General features: G+C 35.3%; 6 protein-coding genes across 7 annotated transcripts; 5 read left to right on the forward strand and 1 right to left on the reverse strand.

The window, feature by feature from the left end:
* Positions 1–1375: 1375 nt before the first annotated feature.
* LOC102622669 (uncharacterized) lies at positions 1376–5146 on the forward strand. Its single transcript, XM_006478582.4, has 4 exons — positions 1376–1641; positions 2942–3000; positions 4042–4223; positions 4812–5146. Exons 1-4 carry the CDS (start codon positions 1473–1475, stop codon positions 4891–4893), a joined length of 492 nt encoding a protein of 163 aa, XP_006478645.1. The 5' UTR covers positions 1376–1472; the 3' UTR covers positions 4894–5146.
* A 964-nt stretch (positions 5147–6110) lies between these two features.
* On the forward strand, positions 6111–10094 carry LOC102622064 (leucine-rich repeat receptor-like serine/threonine/tyrosine-protein kinase SOBIR1). Its single transcript, XM_052437232.1, is given in 5 exon segments — positions 6111–6444; positions 6772–7339; positions 7573–7983; positions 7985–8665; positions 8883–10094. Coding segments are annotated over 3 exon segments (1530 nt in total). The 5' UTR covers positions 6111–6444; positions 6772–6841; the 3' UTR covers positions 8606–8665; positions 8883–10094.
* On the forward strand, positions 8831–10805 carry LOC127900792 (uncharacterized). The gene is made up of 3 exons (XM_052436026.1): positions 8831–8941; positions 9951–10135; positions 10730–10805. The coding sequence occupies exons 1-3, from the start codon at positions 8831–8833 to the stop codon at positions 10803–10805; spliced, it is 372 nt and encodes a 123-aa protein (XP_052291986.1).
* A 300-nt stretch (positions 10806–11105) lies between these two features.
* Positions 11106–12868, reverse strand: LOC102621783 (UPF0481 protein At3g47200-like). Of its 2 annotated transcripts, none has more exons than XM_006478581.4 (2): positions 12686–12868; positions 11106–12555 (listed from the first exon to the last, which is right to left on the reverse strand). In XM_006478581.4, the coding sequence occupies exon 2, from the start codon at positions 12538–12540 to the stop codon at positions 11239–11241; it is 1302 nt and encodes a 433-aa protein (XP_006478644.2). In that variant the 5' UTR covers positions 12541–12555; positions 12686–12868; the 3' UTR covers positions 11106–11238. The 2 variants fall into 2 exon arrangements, with proteins under 2 accessions (XP_006478644.2, XP_052293195.1); XM_052437235.1 differs by having other exon boundaries at positions 11106–12593.
* Positions 12869–14550: 1682 nt separating this feature from the next.
* Positions 14551–16293, forward strand: LOC102621491 (leucine-rich repeat receptor-like serine/threonine/tyrosine-protein kinase SOBIR1). Its single transcript, XM_006478580.4, has one exon. The coding sequence runs from the start codon at positions 14669–14671 to the stop codon at positions 16211–16213; it is 1545 nt and encodes a 514-aa protein (XP_006478643.2). The 5' UTR covers positions 14551–14668; the 3' UTR covers positions 16214–16293.
* Positions 16294–18945: 2652 nt separating this feature from the next.
* On the forward strand, positions 18946–21142 carry LOC102607450 (probable protein phosphatase 2C 11). Its single transcript, XM_052437233.1, has one exon. It carries the CDS (start codon positions 19320–19322, stop codon positions 20823–20825), a length of 1506 nt encoding a protein of 501 aa, XP_052293193.1. The 5' UTR covers positions 18946–19319; the 3' UTR covers positions 20826–21142.
* Positions 21143–21775: the final 633 nt, after the last annotated feature.

Raw genomic sequence — 21775 nt, forward strand, 5'->3', positions numbered from 1 at the left:
TTGCAATAACTGACGAGGGACGCATATTTTTGTATGATCCTACTGCGGAACCAAAATTCAAGGACCTTCAACTTGATGATGATATAACGACTGCTTCGATTTACCTATACAAGGAAAGCTTATTGAACGTTAAAGGCAAAGGATTGTTTGCTTTATTATGTTAATTTCTTTGGCAAGCTTGCCTCCGTATGTACAAATTATCCAACGAGGGTCGGGCACTTTAATAAAATGCGAGAAACCTGTTACATAGTCCAGCTTTTGGGAACTCTCACTTAAAAATCACTCAATCTGTATATCTATGTGTGTATGATAAAAGGAATTTCTTACCATCTTAAAGTAAAGAAAATTTAAAACATTAAAAATACAGATTTTAATATATTATAAGCTAAAATATATTAAATTTAGAGTGTTTTTATTTTTTATCTTTTAACTCTTCCCTTATTATAAAATCAACTTTCTTAATTTCTATGAAATTTAACGACCAATTAAGCTTTAGATTTCCCTTTAATCACCGAACTGATTCACATTTATTGTTTAGTTTCTTTTCAACTTTTTACATTGAAGCTTTTTAATTTAGAGGATCATACAAAAGTAACTGTTTTATTTTAGACTTTTTAAAAAATGAATAAAACTCATTTAATCCCTATATTTTGAGATTAATGTCTATATAATCAATGTATTTTTTAAAATACTCAAAACATCTTTACTGTTAAATTATTGATATATGTGGAGTTACTTTTTATTCTTTTTTATTTTACAATATTATCCTCTTACATTGTTTCTGTTTTCTTCTTTTTGGGACATTAATAAAGAGAAAAAAATAAATTACTAATTTAATCCCAAAAAATAAAATAAAAATAAAAAGAATATATATTAATTTTTGTGGAACACTATGTTGAGAAGTTTAATATATCAGTTTTTTTATTAATGTCTAAAAAATTGGTAATTTAATTTTTTTTACAATATTAATTTTTTTGTACGTACATGAGCCTCGACAAAAATTATTCTTTTTGTGGTAAATTGATAATTTAATTGTTTATTTTTATTAATGTGTAAGGAATATTATTGTAAGATAGTAATATTACAAAAGCAAGCAAAAAATAACAAAAAGTACTGGCAGAAGTGTCAATAGTTTAACTGCATGAATGCTTTGAAGTATTTTTAAAAATATAAGAATTAAATAGACCATAACCTTAAAATATATAGACTAATCAAGCTTTCACCCTTTAGAAATATTTTAAAACCATTTTTTTTTTAAATGGAACAAATATTAGGATTAATAAACTGTAATCAGATTTTCAGATTTCCAGTTTTTAATGTACATAAACTAATACGACATCGTTTATTACCAGCGATAAACGATGTCGTATCCTTGATTTAAGAACTTGACTCCATGTCTGCTCTGATCTTAACCGACACAGCAAGAACGAGAGAAATTCGATTTTAGAGTTTGGAGAAAGAGAAAAAGAGAGATGGGTTTGTCGAATATTTATGAAGCGGTGTTGTTTATAGTGATAATATCAGCAGTTGCAGTGACATCAAAAGAGCAACTGAGCACAAGAGAATGTGAGGATCTGGGATTCACAGGGCTTGCTCTTTGCTCTGATTGCAACACTTTCGCTGAGTATGTCAAAGACCAAGGTCACCCTTTTCCATTTCTCTTCTCAAATTTCCATTTTTTCCCTTTGTTATTTTATTTTATTTTTTCTTTTGTAATTGCTTTTACTGTAAATTTTACATTTTTTTTTTGCTGGTTTCTAGTAATTTTCTGGGGTTTCAGTTATTTGGATTGTTGTGATGTATTTGGTTTGGAATTTGAGTTTAGGGTTTTTGTTATTGGTTTAGTGGTAGAACCCAGGTGGGGTTTTCAAAGTGGATTGGAGGATTATGTGTTTCTGGGCAAAGTAACCGATTTTTTTTTTTGTAATTTTTTCTGTGTTATTCTTACATAATTGGGTTCTAATGCTGGACTCACAAGTTGGTTATCTTGGGTTTAGGCTGAAAATGTGGAAGAAGCGCGAAATTGGAGTTGCCAATGTCATCAATTAACTGTAAATAATTATACAAAGTTCTTCAAGCTGTACATGCTTGATGAGATAGAAACTTTATTTGGCAATTTTTTCTCTGCAAGAGACTAAAGTTGCAGGTCCAAGAATTTTTGTTTTCTGAGTTTGAAAGTGCAGGGCATAATTAAACAAAGAGAGTTTTCTGATATATACTGAACTTGAGTATGATAACCTGGTTCATAAAAATCACCATTGTACGGTTTAATCATCTGAAATGACAATTAAGTAAAAGGATGTAAAGATATTTTTTCACCTTTCCGTTCCATGTGGATGATAGTGTGTTCTACTGGATATAATTTTAGCGCTTGGCTTTTCCTTCAGTTTCCGTTGCTTGATTGTTGATATCTTTGCTAGTCTGTAAACACTGAATCTTTAGTTGCTGACCTTATGATATTATCCAGCTGGAAGCTAGATAAACATTAGGCTTAAAAATTTTGCCTTCCCTAAAATTTACTGAGTGGAGTTGTTTATATTGTTGTTTGCTTTGTGCTCTTTATTTTTTTCTTTTCCTCTCTAAAAGTTTTTTTTTTTTCTTATTATTAAAGTGATTGAAGGCTGAATGCAGTAATAATGTTGTTTTAATTATAAAAAAAATTGGCCACAGTAGGTAAAAATGTAGAATCGCAGAGGGCAGCCTTGGCAAACCTATGGTAAAATTGCAGTGAAAATGTACAATTGCGGAGGATAGCATTGGCAACCCTATGGTAAAAATGCAGTGACTGTAATTTGAGTTTGGTCAAATAATTGGAATTTGGAGCACAGTTTGTCTTCCTGTGTGTTTGATATATTTATTGAACTCAATTTCTGCCCAAAATTTATGAGACTGGCTCGTTCACATTGTTCTAAATACGCTAAAGTTCAACGTTTGGTTGCAGAGTTGGTAGCTGACTGCTTGAAATGTTGCACAGAGGATTCTGATGATTCCATGAGCAAGGTACAGATCTTTCGGAAGGAATGATAAGCATGATTTCCTGATTAGAAATTCGATGAAATATTTATGAATCTGCTGTTGACATGTTTTAGGTCTTTTAATTTCTTTCTGTTATTTCAATGATCCTTCCATTTTCTTGAAAGCACCCTTTTAAGATAGACATATGGTAAATTCAAACAGATTTCTGCATTTGACAAAGGGGAATTCTCTAGACATCCTCCTTGTTTGCTTGTTTGCTTGTTTGCTCTCCTTTATCTTTAGTAAATAAGTCTTTAGTTTTCTACTTGTATTTCTTTTGATGAGTACAGGCATGGAACTCTGCAGCTCTGAATGCCGGAAGCAAATATGTAGGTTTCTAAGGAAGAAGAAATGGTTAACTTCCTTTGATAATGACATTTTTGTACATCAATTTCCTTATTTGAGAAATTTTGTGCTGCTTATACCTTTTCCTTGCTGACTTGCTGATAAGAAGGCACATATTCATTGCTTCTATCTAAAAGTTTTTATCTTTGCCACCATGAGAAATATGTATGAGAAAGGAGATCTTTTTTGCATGTTTGTTAAATATTTAACAAGAACAGTAATCTATATCTATAATACGTGGGGGGGAAAAAGTCTGAGAATTCCCATGGTACAATGTGGCTTCATGCTTTTATGATAGAAAGTATTCAAATGAGGATTTTGGTCTTTTACTAGATCGCCTGAGGTAGCCATGGCCTTCAATCCCTCTTCTAAATGTTTTGAGGATAAGATCCTTGACTCCCCAACCACACCAGTTCTCATGAGGTGCACCTCTCCTCTTTGCATGGTTATAAATCATTTTTAGTCTTGTGTGTGTGCGCACGTGTCTGTTTTTCTTTCTTCGGGAATAAATCGTCGTCTTGGAAAGTCAAACAACTTGTCCTGTATCTGCTGATTTGCACAAAAGGAAGTCTATTTTTTAAATATTTACTTCAAGCATTGCGTTCTTTGTTTGTTTCTGGTGTACCGTTTTGTCTCTTCAGCGACAATAGAATGACGTATAATGATCTGATGAAATTGCAGATTACATATTCAGGTGCAATACTGGAGGCGTGCATGAGGAAATTAGTTTTCTATCCTGAAATTGTTGGTTTCATTGAAGAAGAGAAGGATAAGTTTCCTACAGTTAGAGTTCAATATGTTTTCAATTCTCCGCCTAAGTTGATAATGCTGGATGAGGAGGGGCAACACAAGGAAACCATAAGGTGAGCTGCTTTTTTTAATATTAACTACTGATATTACTCTTTTTTTAAAAAATTGCCAGCAGGATAATTAGGAAATTGAGCCTAGAGTTATGCTAGATGTCACTCATGATAATTAATGGAGACTGCTGGAAATTTTAGGCTTCCGTTTTATTTGTGGTTGCTGCCTTTTACCTCATATTTCCCCACTATTACCTTTTCCTTGGTGCAGAAGCATTTAAAAGACTATATTTTTCTTCCGAGGTTCTGTAAATAAATTTCGCCTAGACCAAACAGCACTAAATGAGTATGATGTCCTCCTGTTATGTGCTTTAGATCTCACATTGATCCCACATGGATGCCTGAATTTCATAAACCTTGTAATATGTGAGGTTGTGACCTGAGGATCTAATAACTCAATGGTGGCACTGTAAAATTCGTAGGCCCTCTTTTCTGTTGTCAATTGAATTAATGCTTCGAGATTAGGTTTTCCTGAGCACTTAATAGCTCGCATATGCATACCGTATTTATTTTCTTTTTCTCATTCCCTTTCCCATAGAGTAATGAAGTCCTATAATAAATTATGATTTATTTTCTATGATTCCTTTGCAGAATTGACAATTGGAAACGGGAACATATGCTGCAGTTCTTACAAGAGAAGGTTAAGCCTACTTCAGCTTCAGCAAAGATTTAGAGTGATGTATAACTTTTTATTGGAAAATTGAATTTACATGCAATGTAGTATACTATGAGAGTGGGCATAAATTATTACCCTTCTTTTTTAATCTTAGATTGAATATTAAATCCAAATGTGATGAATTACTTACTATCCAGTGCACATTTGAAGTGTATCTTGGACATATTCTGGAGAAGTTGTTTGCTTCGAGATAAATTCTGCTACTCTGATACTATTTTACTTCAATGACAAGTTTTCATAATTTTTTGGATATGCATGGTGGAAAAGAATACAAGATTATATCATCTAAGCATTTTGTTCATCTTGTTATCAAGTTTTGATTGATAATTATTGAATAATAGTTCACACAGGGTACAAGATCTTTGACACTTTTCAGATTGAGCTACACTCAGACACTCGATATAAAATCTGACAATATACAGATTAAAATCGTGCAATCTACATTCCGATGATAGAACAAACTGTTTGGATCAAAGTGAGTAGAAGGAGAATAACGGCTGCAATAACTGAGATAGATGCCCACGAATATTGAAGTAAATCTTGTCTCAACATTGCCTTCCACCTATGCCAATGGTATCTGCAATAGGCCTTCAGATCTTCAACAAGACCAGTATACTGGAAACTTTTAGCCGACAATGAAGCTTCCTGGACAAGGTTGTGAAAAAGAGTCGACACAGCTTCACTGTTCCATCGCCAGTTTTCGATAACCTGGTTTTGACTAAGTCAACATCACGTGCTGTGTTGACGAGGTAATTCGTGATGATAACGCAGTCGTTTATATACCAGGTACCACAACTTCTCGGGCAACCGATGCAAACTCCTGAACTTGCCTCTCAAAGAATCTGCTAATCTCTCGATGTCAACAGATTGATGATGCTCGGCATTGTCCATCTTCTGTCCCACTTGCTGCGGTTGGTTCAGACAATAAACAAGACGCTTAAACTATCTCTAGCTAACACAACATAATAAAAATAATAATGTTTCCAAAATGATTAAAGATATAAAAATAGAAACTGACTTTGCCCTTTGTCATGTGCATACACGGCTAATAAACAAGATATATAAGTCATCGCTACCTTATAATTACTCTAACGTAAAAAAATAAATTGTAATTACATATATAAAATAATAAATAATAAAAAATATATTATAATTTTAATCGTATAATTACAAAAAAAATAATACGCCGTATAACAATTTCAACGTAACCGAACCCAAACAAACCCACGTATACATTATATTGAGAGACCTACATAAGCAAGCAAGTCACTTTAAAATTACAGTAAATGACATAATGCGCATGCCAAGCACAGAAGGAAGCACGTGAAATTATAATAAAAAAATGGCGTAGTTTCAAATTATTTGTATTCCCTCTGGCCTTCGGTTCACCTTACTCGAAATTAGATCAAATCGGGAGCTATTCCCATCGCTCATTTCATACACCGGGGAACACGGCCACTCCGACGCCGGTCTGCCTAACCACACCGCTCCTACGAACTCTGTCGGCGGAAAAGAGACACTCATTTCGCCTTGGAGAAGATTCTATTGGTAGTAAGACTCGATAATTTCTCGTTGCACTTATTATTACTGATATCACTATTGTTTTGATAAATACAGCAATTAGGCATGGAAATTGAAAATGGTTTTTTTTTTTTATTATACATTAAGCTTTCATAATTTCTGTTAACTGTTTTGTGAAGTATTATATTTGATGTATTTTGGTGTGGTTTTTCACTTTTAAATAAGCTTATAAACATGTGTTATTATTTTTTATGCATGTTGTAGTATTCGTGATTGGTCTGATTGCTTGTGGGAACCAATTGTGGCTGCAATGTGCTAGATAAGCATGATTCTGAATCTACTTTGATCAAATAGGTAGGATTTGATCGTCTGTGTGGGCGCCTAACTAATCAGGGAAGAAAACGACCGATTGACAGAAAAAAAGATGCCAAAGTTGACTCTCGATAATTCCTACCGTTTTTGCAGCCAGGAAGAGACCATATCTTACTTTCACTCTAAATCTATTGAGACGCTACTACAAAAGTTTACTTCAGATTGGTTTCGGCAGTTTGCACGCGAAGAGCATATCCAGGCCGATCTGATTGGATGGAAGAAGATGTTGGTGAAGAGTAATGAGGTTCTAGGTCATGCAGTGGAGAAGCAGACAACGAATCAGTCGGTTAAGATGTGGCTATGCAAACTTCAGAACTTGGCTTGTGGTGTTGAATATTTGTTGGATGAGTTTCAGATGGAAAGTTTCCAGAGGAAGTTGATGCTAGATGATGATGCTGTGGATGAGTCTGATTCCATAGCAATGTCCAAAATAAAGGAGGTCAATGCTAGATTGCAAGATATTGCATCGCAGATAGACCCACTAGGTTTGAAAGAAAGCTCAGATGGCAAGTTCAGAAATGTCCGGCTAAGATTACCCGCAGTCCCTTTGGTGAGTGGAGCCAATGTATCAGCAATGATATTCAAATGGAAGCCTGTGATTGAGCTGACAGAAAGAGTGGTAAACTGGTGTCGGTTTTTTCCCTTAATTGAAAAATAAGGTAAACCGGGATCAGTTTATTTCACTGTTTATGTCATCACTCTGTCAGTGCTCTGACTAATTGCTAATGCTAATTCCATATTTCCATGTGTGTTTGTTCTTTCTTTCTTTTTTTTTATCCAAAGCTATTCTTGGCAGCGGTAAGACGTGTGGGCAGAGATCCTGGCCCTGCAATCTTTAGTCCATTAATTAAGAAAGCCAAGGATTTGGCTTTCTTGGAAAAAAAAGGTGGTCTTGCTTCTTTGGAGAAAATAGGATCTGGTGGGTGTGGAGAAGTTTACAAAGCTGAACTACCAGGACAAAATGGAAGGATGATTTCTATTAAGAAAATTGTGGGGCCTCCAATGGATGCTGCAGCATTGATTGAAGAAGATAGTATGCTGTTGAACAAGAAAATGAGGCAAATTCAGTCTGAGATGCTGTTGAACAAGAAAATGAGGCAAATTCAGTCTGAGATTAATACTGTGGGTCAAATTAGGCACAGAAATCTTCATCCTTTGCTGGCTCATGTGACCAGGCCCGACTGCCATTTACTTTGTGTACGAATTCATGAAGAATTGAAGTTTACAAGACATTCTCAACAATGTCTCACAAGGGAGACGAGAATTAGATTGGCTAGCTAGACACAGAATTGCACTTGGACTGGCTTGTGGGCTTGAGTATCTGCATATGCACCATTGCCCTCGTATAATCCATAGAGATCTAAACCCAGTGAACGTGCTTCTAGATGATGATATCGAAGCCAGGATTTCTGGTTTTGGTTTTGCAAGAGCAATTCCTGATGCTCATACACATATCACAACTTCGAATGTGGTGGGAACGGTGGAATACATAGCCCCAGAGTATTTGCAGATGCTAACACTTACTGAAAAGTGTGATATATACTTTGGGGCGTTGCTAGCTGGTCTGGTGATGGGAAAACTTCCGTCCGATAAATTCTTCCAACATACAAACGAGATGAGTTTTGTTAAATGGATGAGAAATGTCATGGCCTCTGAGAATCCTAAGCGGGCTATCGATTCAAAGCTCGTGGGCAATGGCTGTGAGGAGCAAATGCTTCTTGTTTTAAAGATTGCTTGCTTTTGCACTTTGGAAGATCCAAATGAAAGACCTAACAGCAAGGATGTTAGGCGCATGTTGTCGCAGATCCAGCACTGATGACCTTATGTGGGTAGTTTTAAATGTACAAGAATAACACCACTAACTATCATGAACAATGTATGCTTGCAAATTAAGTTGTATAACAATGATCCTTCTGTGTTTTTTCTTCGAATAATCTATAATGTGGTTAACAGTGTTGTAATTTCACAAACTAGAAACTATTTCTTAGGGCTAGTTGTCCCACTCCCTTAACTGTTCCCACTAAGAATATTATTTATAAGAATGGTTCGTTCATATTGTTACAAATATGCTAAAGTCCAACTTTTGGTGGCAGAATTGGTATCTGACTGCTTGAAATGTTGCACAGAGGATTCTGATGATTCCATGGGCAAGGTGCACATCATTCAGAAGCGATGATAAGCATATTTTCTTATCAGAAATTCATTGAAATCTTTATAACTCTGTTGTTGACTTGTTTTTAGGTCTTTTATTTCTTTCTGGTGTTTCAGTGATCCTTCCATTTTCTTGAAAATTACCCTTTAAGATAGATGCAAGGTAAATTCAAATAGAGATTTCTGTATTTGCTAAAGGGGAATTCTGTAGACATCCCTCTTGTTTGCTTCTCTGCTCTCCTTTATCTTTAATAAACAGACAAAGTATTTCTTTGATGAGGACAGGCATCGAACTTTATAGCTCTGACTGCTGGAAGTAAATATATAGGTTTCTAAATGCGAAGAAATGGTTAACTTCCTTTGACAATGACATTTTTGTACATCAATTACCTCATATGATAAACTCTGCTTGTTAGACCTTCTCCTTGCTGACTTCTTGATATGAAGGCACGTGTTCGCCGCCTCTATCTACAACTTTTTATATTTGTCACCATGGGAAATATGTATGCGACAGGAGATCTTTTACATGTTTGTTAAATATTTAACAAGAATAATTGTCCATTATCTATAATATGTGAAATAAAAAGTCTTGAGAATTCACCATGATACAATTCGGATTCTTGTTTTTATGATTGAAAGTATATGAGAATTTGGTCTTTTACTAGATTGTCTAGGTAGCCTTGGCCTTCAAGCTCCTCTTCTAAATGTTTTGTGGAGAGGATCCTTGATTCCTCCTATTGCACCAGTTCTCATGTGGTCCACCTGTCATCTTTGTGTGGTCATAAATCTTTTTTTGGCTGTTTGTGTGTGTGTGTGTGTGTCTCTTTTTCTTTCTTGGGTAAAGTAACTAGTGGTCTTGGAAAGTCAAACAACTTGTCATGTATCTCATGATTAAAAAAAGAATATTCATTTCAAGATTTTGTCTTTCTCTGTTTGGTCTCAGTGTCAAGTTTATGTTTCTTCTGAGAAAATAGAATGATGTATAATAATATGGTGAAATTGCCAATTAGGTGATTACTTATTCAGGTGCAATACTGGAGGCGTGCATGAGGAAATTGGTTTTCTATCATGAAATTGTTGGTTTCATTGAAGAAGAGAAGGATAAGTTTCCTACAGTTAAGAGTTCAATATTTTTCAATTCTCCGCCTCAGTTGGTCATGCTTGCTCAGGAGGGGCAACACAAGGAAACCATAAGGTGAGCTGCTTTTGTTAATATTAACTACTGATATTACACACCTTTAACAAATTTCCAGGTGGATAATTAGGAAACTGAGCCTAGAGTTATGCTAGATGTCACTCATGATAATTAAGTGAGACTGCTGAAATTTTTAGGCTTACATGTTATCATTGGTTGCTGCCTTGTACCTCCATATTTCACCTCTATTACATTTTCCTCAGTGCAGAAGCATTTAAAAGACTATATTTTCCCTCTGAGGTACTGTAAAGAAATTTCACCTAGCCCAAGCAGCATTAAATGAGTATGATGTCCCCCTGCTACGTGCTTTAGATCTCACATTGATTCCACAGAGATACCTGAATTTCATAGACCTTGTAACACGAGGTTGTGGCCTGAGGGTCTTATAACTCAACGGTGGCATTGTAAATTTGATAAGCCCTCTTTTCTGCTGTCAATTGAATTTGTGGTTCGTGATTAGGTTTTCCTGACCACTTGATAGCTTGCATATGCGTACCTTATGTACTTTTAATTGCTCATTTCCTTTCCGGTAGACAGATAGAGTAATGAAGTCCTAAAAGAAAATATGATTTATTTGTTATGACTCCTTTGCAGCATTGACAATTGGAAACGGGGACATATGCTGCAGTTTCTCGAAGAGAAGGTTAAGCCTACTTCAGCAAAGATTTAGAGTGATTTATAACTGGCTTGTTTTATAGGAAAACTGAATTATGTGCAACAACTATGCTATGAAATCAGGCATAACTCATTACCTTTTTGTTCTTAGTTTGAGTAACAAATCCAAGTGTAATGAATTACTATCTGGCACACATTTAAAGTGTTTGTGGACATCTTCTGGAGAATCTATTTGCTTCAAGATGAACTCTGCTACTCTGATATTATCTGACTTTAGTGACAAGTTTTGAGAACTTTGTAGATATGCTTGGTGGACAAGAATACGAGATCATATAATATAAGCTTTGTGTTCATCTTCTTATGAAGTTTTGATTGATTATTATTGAATAATAATGCATGTGGTACAAGATTTTTGTGACTTTTCATATTTGGCTACACACGAACACGCAACATAAAGTCTGACAACTTACAAATTAAAATCAGGGAGCCTACAATGCGATGATGGAACAAATTGCCTGTATTAAGGTGAGTAAAAGGAGAATAACGGCTGCAATAACAGAGATGGATGCCCATGGACTATTGAAGTAATCTTGTCTCAACATTGCCTTCCACCTATGCCAACGGTATCTGCAATAGGCCCTCAGATCTTCAACAAGATCAGTATACTGGAAATTTTTGGCAGACAACGAAGTTTCCTGGACAAGGTTGTGAAAAAGATTCGACACAGCTTCACTGTTCCATAGCCAGTTTTCGATAACCCGGTTTTGAACAAGTAAGTCAACATCGTGTGCTGTGTTGACCAGATAATTCATGATGATAACATAGTCGTTTATATACCTGGTACCACAATGCAATCTCTCAAAGGCTTGAAGGTTTCTGAATAAAATCTCTGTGGACTCACTAATTCTCAATAGTGGAATTTCCAGAATGCCCTCGACATTGAATGTTATGTCAAAGAGATTTGCGCTTGAACCCAACTGAAACTTGACTCCAGCTTGGTGAAGCTGCATTGCTGTAGGTATATTCTGAGTTTCAGTTCTGAGTTTATTTTGTGCCCGGCAGGACCGTGGCTGGGGTGGCTGAAAACAGAGTCTTAACAAATCAAGGAAATGTTGAGCTTGCTTAAAGTGGGTCTCGAACAAATTCGCCTCCATCAAGGGAAACTCATAATTATCTTTGTAGAAGCGACGGGTAAGAGAGAGCAATGAAACTCCATTGTAGGAATCATGATTCACTGCTGTCTTGGCAAGATTAAACAAGTCATCAAGAATGAACAACGGAAGCTGATTCTCTAAGAGCCAAATGTCAAGCCACATGTTAGAGATCAGCCTTGATTTGGTGAATATGGGGTCACCAGTGGAAACCAAGTTGGGGAAGCTATATCTGAGTAGGAACTCAATGAGAAACACAGCATCCTCTAAAACCATTGTTATAAAATCTTCATTTTCAAGTCTAATGGTTTCTGCATAACAATCACGCAATTGCTCTTCCTTGTTCTTTACATCTGCAAGAAATGTCTCGATGCTTACCTCGGTTCGTTGAAGAAAATATTCAAGGTATCTGATTTTAATCTCTTCCGTGGCTCTTAGCTCCTCGCTGTCACCGTGATGAAAGGGACCAATAGAGACTAATTGCGGAGTGTGAGCTTTCGGATTTAAACCCCGGATTTGCTGAGGAACCCTGTAGATGCAACACTTCTGGGGTAACCGATGCAAACTCCTGAACTTGCCTCTCAAGGTATCTGCTAATCGGTCGATATTAACGGATTGATGGTGCTCGCCGTTCTCCATCTTCTGTCCCGCTTGCTGCAGTAGACTCAGACAATAAGCAAAAATACTGAAATCTGAAGATCTCAACAACAGAACAATAATCCATATGCATACTGTATAGATAGATTCTGAATTGTCAGAGAATTAAAGAAAAAAAAAAACTTACTTTGCTCAGTCTATAGCCTGTCTGTACTGTGCATACGTCGTAACAGACCCAATAAGATAGAAGAAAGACAGAGAGAAATTTATTTTGACATAATCGAACTCATTCGGTTATGCAATTTCCTCCGAAGCAGCTAACACCAAGTCTTCAAAAAAAAAACCATCTCAGTCAATCAATAATGATATGTTAAAAGATGCCGGCGGCGAACCCGCATTATAAGTTAATAAATACAATAAGGGGTAAATTTCAGTTATCCCCTCACGAAATGGAAATTTTTAAAATACTCTCTAAATTATTTTAAATCTCTATTTAACTTCCATTTTTATAAAGAAGATACAAGCACTTTTATCAGTCCACTCTCACTTTCCTCTTATGTTTTGAGCAAAAATAATGGTAAGTTAAAAGTATACAATAATTGAGTGAATATTTTAAAAATTATTATTTCACAAGAATAATTCAAAATTTACTCTATAATAAATGGAATTTTTCACTTTTCTTTCATAATAATAATAATTAAACAAAAATTTAATAGTGTACCTTCAGAAATAACAACACATCGATACGAGAGTTAGATTAATTTGCAAGATTTATTATAATAGTTTGCAGTTAGTTAAACAATGAAAAGTTTATTATGTAAGGAGAATATCTACTGTGATGGATAATTAGAGAATATATCTACTTAACATGCACAAACCAAATCATGGTTCTAGTAGAAACTTTTTTAACTAGTTTTTAATCTCGTCCCCCATAATGATTGGATCAAGTAATTAATATTGTAATTATTAGTTCACTGGATTAGTTTATAGTCATTCTAATCTGCTAGTTGCGAATAGTCTTTACTCTAATGGTCTCTATCTCTATGAATTCAAACAATTAATTAATTATAACGAACAAGAGATGGTGTTTAATAGATAATATTTTTCATTTATATTTGAAACAAATAAATGAAAAAATAGGAAGGTTGAAATGTAACAGAAGATAATAATACGAAATCAATGATTTAATTGCAGATTATTTTTTATCCAATGGGATTTAAATAATATTTTATAACTTAAAGAAAGTTTCTTATCGAGTCGGCGTTAAAAGTTAGGATAAGAGTAAATTAATGGGTAAAGTTCTCAGAGGGTGTTCGGTTGGAAGGAGAGAATGTAAAAAAGAAAAGTAATTTAAATTTTTTTTTTATTTGGTTTGACAAAATGTATAAAAATTTAATTTTTATTAAAATTTAATTTTCATCATAATATAAAATTTGAATTTCACACTAAGTAGTGAAGAATTTAAATTTCTCTTATATTAAAAATTAAAGTTTCCAAAATTACCCTTCATTTTTTTAACTTATTTAATGCCATTAATAATTATTATTTATAATTTTATTTTATTGATTTAATATTATAAATGGACCATCGCGGGAACTTGGCCAGGCCACCTTCGGACGTCGCCGGAAAATCACCGGACTTCTACCGCCGGCCGCCGGACCGCCATTTTATTATTATTATTATTATTATTATTATTATTATTATTATATATATATTAATTACTAATTTAAATAGTTTAATATTTAAGGTAAATGATAAATTTATCTAAAGAAAAAAATTATAATTCATTTCCTTATCAAATTTTATATCAAACCAAACAATAAAATTTAATTTTACTATTCTTCTCAATTCTTTTTTTTTCCCTTCCTCTTCATTCCACTCTTTTCCTCTCCTCATTTTTCTTCAAACCAAACATAACCTCACGGTATTGCAACGAAAGCGTAAATATGTGTGCGTGTGTGTTTTGTGGGACCCACACGGTTTCATTATTTGTCAACATATAGATATATATTTCAATAAAATCTAATGGTTGCTGTGCAGCCTAGTGTCCGGAAAGCTCCTGGAATTTAAGATGAACTGGCAGCTTAATTACTTGTGAATGCACTCTATTTTAGTAAGTAATTGAGCTTATTAATGCCTCCATTTTCCATTTGAGCCGGCAGAGAAAAAGATGCCGAAGTTAACTCTCGATAATTCCTTTCGTTTCTTGAGTCAAGAGGAAACTACGTCTTGCTACTTTCACTCTGAATCTATTGAGACGATTATACAAAATTTGGAATCAGATTGGCTTCAAAAGTTTGCAGGTGAAGCGCATATCCAGGCCGACCTGATGGGGTGGATAAAGATGCTGGTGAAGATTAGTGAGGTGGTAGATGATGCGGTGGAGAAGCAGATGACGAATCAGCATGTGAAGCTGTGGCTTGGCGAGCTTCAGAACTTGGCTTGTGATGTTGAATACTTGTTTGATGAGTTTCAAACCGAGGCTTTCCGGAGCAAGTTGCTGCCGCTAGATTATGATTATAGTACCGATGATGAGTTCGATTCCTTGGCAAAGACTAAAGTAATGGAGATCCATACTAGATTGCAAGGCATTGCCTCGCAGATAGACTCACTAGAATTGAAAGGAATTTCAGGTGGGAAGTCTAGGAATGTCAGGAAAAGATTGTCCACGATCTCTTTGGTGAGTGAGGCCAAAGTTTATGGTAGGGTAAAAGCTAAAAAGTCGGCATTAAGGGGTAGAGGTGGAGGTAGATATCGTGGCCCTGCAATCTGTACTCGTCCAAACATTAAGAAAGGTGACATAGCTTTCTTGACGAAAGAAGATAGTCTTGCTTCTTTGGAGATAATAGGAGTAGGTGCATGTGGTGTAGTTTACAAAGCTGAGGTACCAGGAAGCTACGGAAAGATGATTGCTATTAAGAAGATTGATCAGCCGCCAATGGCTGCCACAGAGTTGCTTAATGTACGGAGAGTGCTGATCAACAGGAAAATGAGGCAAATTAAAACTGAGATTATAACTGCGGGTCGAATTTGGCACAGGAATCTTCTACCTTTGCAGGCTCATGTCACAAGGCCTGACTGTCATTTACTTGTCTACGAATTCATGAAGAATGGAAGTTTACACGGCATTCTATATGATGTCTCACAAGGAAGAAAAGAATTAGATTGGCTAGCTAGATACAGGATTGCGCGAGGAATAGCTTCTGGGCTTGAGTATCTGCATATGTACCATAGGCCTTGTATAATCCATAGAGATATCAAGCCAGCGAACGTGCTCATAGACGATGGTATGGAAGCCAGGATTTCTGATTTTGGTCTTGCAAAGCTAATGCCTGATGGGCATACACGAATCAGAATTACGAATGTGGCAGGAACGGTGGGATACATAGCGCCCGAGTATCAGGAGACTCTAACAATTTCTGAAAAGTGTGATATATACAGCTTTGGGGTGTTGCTGGCTGTTTTAGTGATGGGAAAATTTCCATTCGATGACTTCTTCCAATATACAGAGGAGATGAATATGGTTAGATGGATGAGAAATGTCATGACTTCTGAGAATCCTCACAGGGCTATCGATTCAAAGCTATTCGGCAATGGGTATGAGGAGCAAATGCTTCTTGTTTTGAAGATTGCTTATTTTTGCACTTTGGATGATCCAAAGGAGAGACCTAGTAGCAAGGACGTTAGGTGCATGTTGTCTCAGATCAAGCACTAGTCACCTTATATGTGGATGTTTTTTAATGTGTTAAGAATTACAACGTTATTTGCTATGAACAATGGATGCTCTCTAATTAATTAGTTGCATAATAATTATGATCCCTTTTGAGTTTGTACCTTAATCTATATTGAGTTTTCCACACTGTACAGACTACACACTACTTTTAAAATGAAGCATTTTTTGGACTGGTTTGAAAATAAAAAGGAGTCACTATCAAAATCGAAATCCCACTTGCTTTGAAGCTCGGAGAAACGTTTCTCATTTTTTTTCTTTTTCTTTTTAATTATATCAACTACTTTTCTTGGAATGACAAAATGCACTTTCCTCGAACTTTCCCTTTCTCAATATCTGTTAAGGATATGCTTCATGGAAGGAAGTCAGGAACTATGTATTCAAATTAATTAATCATTAATCAGACGAGAACGGCAAGAAAGTTATCATAATACAAGTTAACATTTGGTTCATCAGGTATATTGTGGAATATGGTACTAGAGAAAATCGGAAAGGATAATTTACTATGTCTGTAATTCATACACTAACGCATGCTAAGAGGTTGACTAATGAGGTAAGGACTAAAGATTAAGGTGATGTGATTTTTAAGTTAAAACTAGCGTGGGTAAATGATTGTAAATTAAAATAACGCATGCTAAGAGGTTGACTAATGAGGTAAGGACTAAAGATTAAGGTGATGTGATTTTTAAGTTAAAACTAGCGTGGGTAAATGATTGTAAATTAAAATAAAATTAGCAGCATATGGTAAATTTTAAGGTATAATTGATATGGATAGCTGATTATAACTTAAAAATAAAATTAATATTGTCTGTAGATGTAACTTTGATATTAATTTTGACAAAAATAGTAAAAATATTATAATTTTTCACCATTAAATGTAGAATAAAATCAATTTAATTTTTAAATCGCAATATTAAGTGTTTTTAAACACTTTGTGCAATCTTTTAAACTGTAATTGTTTAACAACAATACAAATCAGGACCTAAACTGAATATATGTTTTTTTTTAATTCTTAATGGTATTTCGGCCATTATTTCATCTTTGCTCATCAGGTGTTTTTAATAGTTTATCCAACTGTTTGGATGGTGTCCGATACGGACTTAATGCATGTTTCTGGTTGGAGTGGTTGTGTCGCGCGGCCGCCGGGGGGGTGGGGGGTGGGGAAGGCGCTCTTATGAACTGGAAAAATCAACGGTTGGTGAAAATCCTCATAGACGCTGGAGTTGAATTTTCAGACAACAATTCAAGAAAACAGAACCTTAAAATCAGAATTATTCTATATTCTCATGACATTCAAAATGCCGTTGACGGTTAAATATTAATAAACAAAAGATCATCCACAGCACCATTTTCAATTTTTTTTAATTTGAAAATATGGAAGTGCCTAAAGAAAAACAAGTACGCTGTCTAGCTTGCAGATCCATCGAAACTGCTTCAAATTCAATTTCGTTTAGATTAATTAAAATAGTACGTTTCAGTTTACCACTCATAGGTGGACATACTTTAATTTATCTCTCAATTTATTAAAAACGTCAACATGTTCTCATTTACCGTTCAAAAAATTAGGAAAATGACTTGGAATCAATTGATAAAATTCTTCATCAAACTTTTCACTACTAAATGATAATTGGGGGTGGGCTGATGTTTTCAATAATTTATGTGGTAAATTGAAGTACGTGAATAAATAGCAATTAAACTAATACTAAAATATAATATAATATGGAAAACTAAAATATGAACTTGAGATCATCTTTATAAAGCAAAGGTTAAGAGGCAATCTCATTCCTCTACGCTGTTGTTTGATACAGCAAGATACACGATCATTTTCCGATTGTAAAACATAGACTCAAAGAATGTTTATGAGAAAACACATGAGCTTGAATTGAATTGTTAGATGACTCACAATTTCTAATTTACACTAGAATGATCCTTGGATTTCAACCAAAATCAAAGTAGTTATCTTATTAGCTAATAAATACCGCTAATTATTTTTTCAAGAAAAATGATAAATTTCAATTTATTTCCCACCTAGAATTATAATCTTTACTATTTATTCTTTAAGATTCGGAGATTATCAATTAACTCCGATTTATCGTTTAAAAAATAAGGGTAAATGGGGGACACATTAATGAAAGTTTTAGTGTCTTCTTAATAATAAGTGGAGTTTAATTGATGTTTTAATAATTTTATGAATAGAAGATTGTCATTTTACGTGCGGTAAATTGAAATTTACCTTTAAAAAAAAAAATATTGAACCAGTAGAAAAAAAAGCCTAGCACATGTGGGTCCACCAACAATACAGCTAAATTAGCCTTTCTGCTTTGAGCTTTCCATTGTGGACTGCGGTAAGGCGCCCATGGTCCCCGTTACCAACTAATTTACTATTATCCTTACTTTTAATCCAAGCCATTAGATACAACTGGTGAAAATCCAACGGTTGTCGTGAAATCTAAAATGTCATCCGTGAAGTGCAAAATGAATTTGGCAACTTTTATCTTTAGAAGAGAATGAAAGGGCAGTTTAATTAGTTATTAGTGACGTCCGTAATAGGGAGTTGAACCCACCTCAGGTTCCCCCTCCTTGATGGCATGAAAATGCCGTAGGATGTTTGACTCTGAGAAACCCATACAATGAACCATAAAACTCTAGAAAATTATATGATTTTATTATCAGGATCACATACATCATAAATGTACCATTTCTGCTAGTTTTTAATTTTTTCTACATTATTGCAATAATATATTTTTTTTTTCAATTTTCTAGCTCAAGATTTGCGTTTTTGTAGAGCCATACATTTCACGAGGAATATGGCTAATCATGACATAATTTAATTTAGTTAATAAATTTCCCTCTTACCGCTGAAGTTCGCCTACAACCGAAACTTGAGTACCGCAGCTTGGCAGAAATTGCTTAAAGCAAGTCAACTCAAATTAGAGTCCCTCCAAATGATTTATTAATAAATAAATAAATGATTGAAACCGCGTTGGTCGCACATGATGAGCCCACAGTTGCGTCAAACAACCTCACCTAGATCGATCAATCTTTTTTTTTCCCCTTAATACCCTTGCTTACTTTACACAGTTACTTGTTGATGCCCTTCATTTTCCATTTGAATCAGAAGGAAGAGGCCACCGGGACCGATCGACATAGAAAAAAGATGCCCAAGTTCACTCTCGATAATTCCTTTCGTTTCGGCAGCCGAAGAGAAACTATCACTAACTTTCACTCTGAATCTATTGAGAAGATACTCAAAAAGTTGAATCAAGATTGGCTTGGGCAGTTTGCAAGCCAAGAGAAAATCCAGGCCGAGCTGATTGGGTGGAAGAAGACGTTGGTGAAGATTAATGAGGTGCTAGATGATGCGGTGAAGAAACAAACGAAGGACGAGTTAGTGAAGAAGTGGCTAGGCAAACTTCGCAACTTGGCTTGCGATGTTGATTACCTGTTGGATGAGTTTCAAACGGAAGCTTTCCAGAGGATGTTGCTGCAAGATGATGATGATGTGGCATCTAAAGTAAAGGAGGTCAATGCTAGTTTGCAAGATATTGCATCTCAGATAGACCCACTAGATTTGAGAAAAAGATCAGGTGGAATGTCTGTCGATGCCCTCAGAGTAATCTTGTCGGCAGTGAGACTTGGAAGAGGAGTTAGAGATCCAGGCGCTGCAACCTTGTCGGCAGCAAATGACTCAAAAGTTACAAAAACAGCAGTTAGACGAAGAGCGGCAAGACCTGATGCCAACCCTTTAGCTGTTACGATAGCGGCTCAGGATCCGGATATCCTCTTCAGCGGCGGCGGCAAGAGCTTTCTGACTGGAAGCCGAACAGCAAAGTTTAGCTATGGATATTCCTCCTTTAATGGTAAAAACTCTTCAATGGAAGAATTTTGTGAGGCAAGCTTATCTGTGGTTGATCGTCAGAAGGTTGCTTTTTTCGGTGTTTATGATGGTCATGGAGGCTCCAGAACTTCAGAGTATCTAAGAAACCATCTCTTTAAAAATTTAAGCAGCCATCCAGATTTTATAGAAGACACAAAGACAGCTATTGTTGAAGTTTTTAGAAAAACTGATGAGAATTACCTTAGTGAAGAGAAAGGCCAGCAAGGAGATGCTGGGTCAACTGCTTCGACTGCTGTGCTGTTAGGGGATCGGCTGGTTGTTGCAAATGTTGGTGATTCCAGAGTGGTGGCCTCCAGAGCTGGCTCAGCTATTCCACTGTCTGTTGATCATAAACCTGATCGATCTGATGAACGACAAAGGATTGAAGACGCTGGAGGTTTTGTTATTTGGGCAGGAACATGGCGGGTTGGGGGTGTTCTTCCTGTTTCTCGTGCATTTGGGGACAAATTACTTAAGCAATACGTCGTTGCCGAGCCAGAAATTCAGGAAGAAGAAATTGATGGTATCGACTTTATAATCGTTGCTAGTGATGGACTTTGGAATGTCATATCCAATGAGGAAGCTGTTGCAATGGTGGAACACATAACCGATGCAGAAGCAGCATCAAGGAAGCTCATCACAGACGCTTATGCACGCGGGAGCTCTGACAACATTACTTGTGTCGTTGTTCGGTTTGAGAACTCGCGATCAGACACTTGACGTTATCTTGCGGCTGTTATATAGGACTTTGTACGGCGGCCAAGCCAGAAATAAAAGAAATTTTCGTTGATGCATTTTCCCGTTACACTTTCGAAAAACTGTTATTAGTTGATTATTGTGCCGGGCTCCAGCTCAGTTTTCAATAAGTTGTTCCTCATTTCTCTGTTCATGTTTGATTAAACCTCAGTTGTTATTTGCCTCAATGTTCTTTAAGATGATTGGGTGGCCCTGCACCTGCAGTCTATTCTTGCGAATGAAAATGCAGCATCTTTTGGACTGGTTTGAAAATAGAAAAGGAGTCACTATCAAAAGCGAAATGGCTCTTGCTTTGAAGTTTGAAGGAAAACTTTTTTGTTTTTTTAACAACTACTTTTCTGGGAAAAACAAAAATGTACTTTCTTCGCACTTCCCCTTTGTCAACATCTGTTAGAGAATATGCTTCATGGCAGGAACTACGTACTAAAGTTAATTAATCATTAATCAGACGACAAAGACAAGAAAGCTATCAAAATTAAAGCTAGCTTTTGATTCATCAGGTATATTATATGGTACTAGAGAAAATTGGAAAGGACAATTTACTAAGTCAATAACTTGTACAACTAATGCACGCTAAAAGGTTGACAATTGAGTAGGTGCTTGATATCAAGGTCATATTTGGTATTAAGGTAATGTACCTTTTAAGACATAATTCATGTGAATAAATTATTGTAATTGTGAAATAAAAATTGGTAGTTTTTGGTAAATGTAATTGTTATATTAATTTTGAAAAAATAATAAAAATATTATCATTTTTTTATCGTATAAATATAAAATAAAATCAATTTAATTTTTAAACTACATCATAAAGTATTTTCTAAACACTATGTACAGTTGATTAATTTTAAGTTATAATTGCCTGCTCACAATACGAAACAGGGACTAACCCAAATATATGTTTTTTAATTCTTGCG

The sequence above is a fragment of the Citrus sinensis genome, chromosome 3 (assembly GCF_022201045.2).
Source record: "Citrus sinensis cultivar Valencia sweet orange chromosome 3, DVS_A1.0, whole genome shotgun sequence".
Classification (NCBI taxonomy): domain Eukaryota; kingdom Viridiplantae; phylum Streptophyta; class Magnoliopsida; order Sapindales; family Rutaceae; genus Citrus; species Citrus sinensis.

Coding starts and splice junctions, on each gene's coding strand:
- LOC102621783 (XM_006478581.4), bottom strand. CDS start 12,540: ATGGAGAACGGCGAGCACCATCAATCCGTTAATATCGACCGATTAGCA.
- LOC102622669 (XM_006478582.4), top strand. CDS start 1,473: ATGGGTTTGTCGAATATTTATGAAGCGGTGTTGTTTATAGTGATAATA. Junction 3,001..4,041: donor CTGATGATTCCATGAGCAAG/GTACAGATCTTT, acceptor ATGAAATTGCAG/ATTACATATTCAGGTGCAAT. Junction 4,224..4,811: donor CAACACAAGGAAACCATAAG/GTGAGCTGCTTT, acceptor ATTCCTTTGCAG/AATTGACAATTGGAAACGGG.
- LOC102621491 (XM_006478580.4), top strand. CDS start 14,669: ATGCCGAAGTTAACTCTCGATAATTCCTTTCGTTTCTTGAGTCAAGAG.
- LOC102607450 (XM_052437233.1), top strand. CDS start 19,320: ATGCCCTTCATTTTCCATTTGAATCAGAAGGAAGAGGCCACCGGGACC.
- LOC127900792 (XM_052436026.1), top strand. CDS start 8,831: ATGGTTCGTTCATATTGTTACAAATATGCTAAAGTCCAACTTTTGGTG. Junction 8,942..9,950: donor CTGATGATTCCATGGGCAAG/GTGCACATCATT, acceptor ATTGCCAATTAG/GTGATTACTTATTCAGGTGC. Junction 10,136..10,729: donor CAACACAAGGAAACCATAAG/GTGAGCTGCTTT, acceptor ACTCCTTTGCAG/CATTGACAATTGGAAACGGG.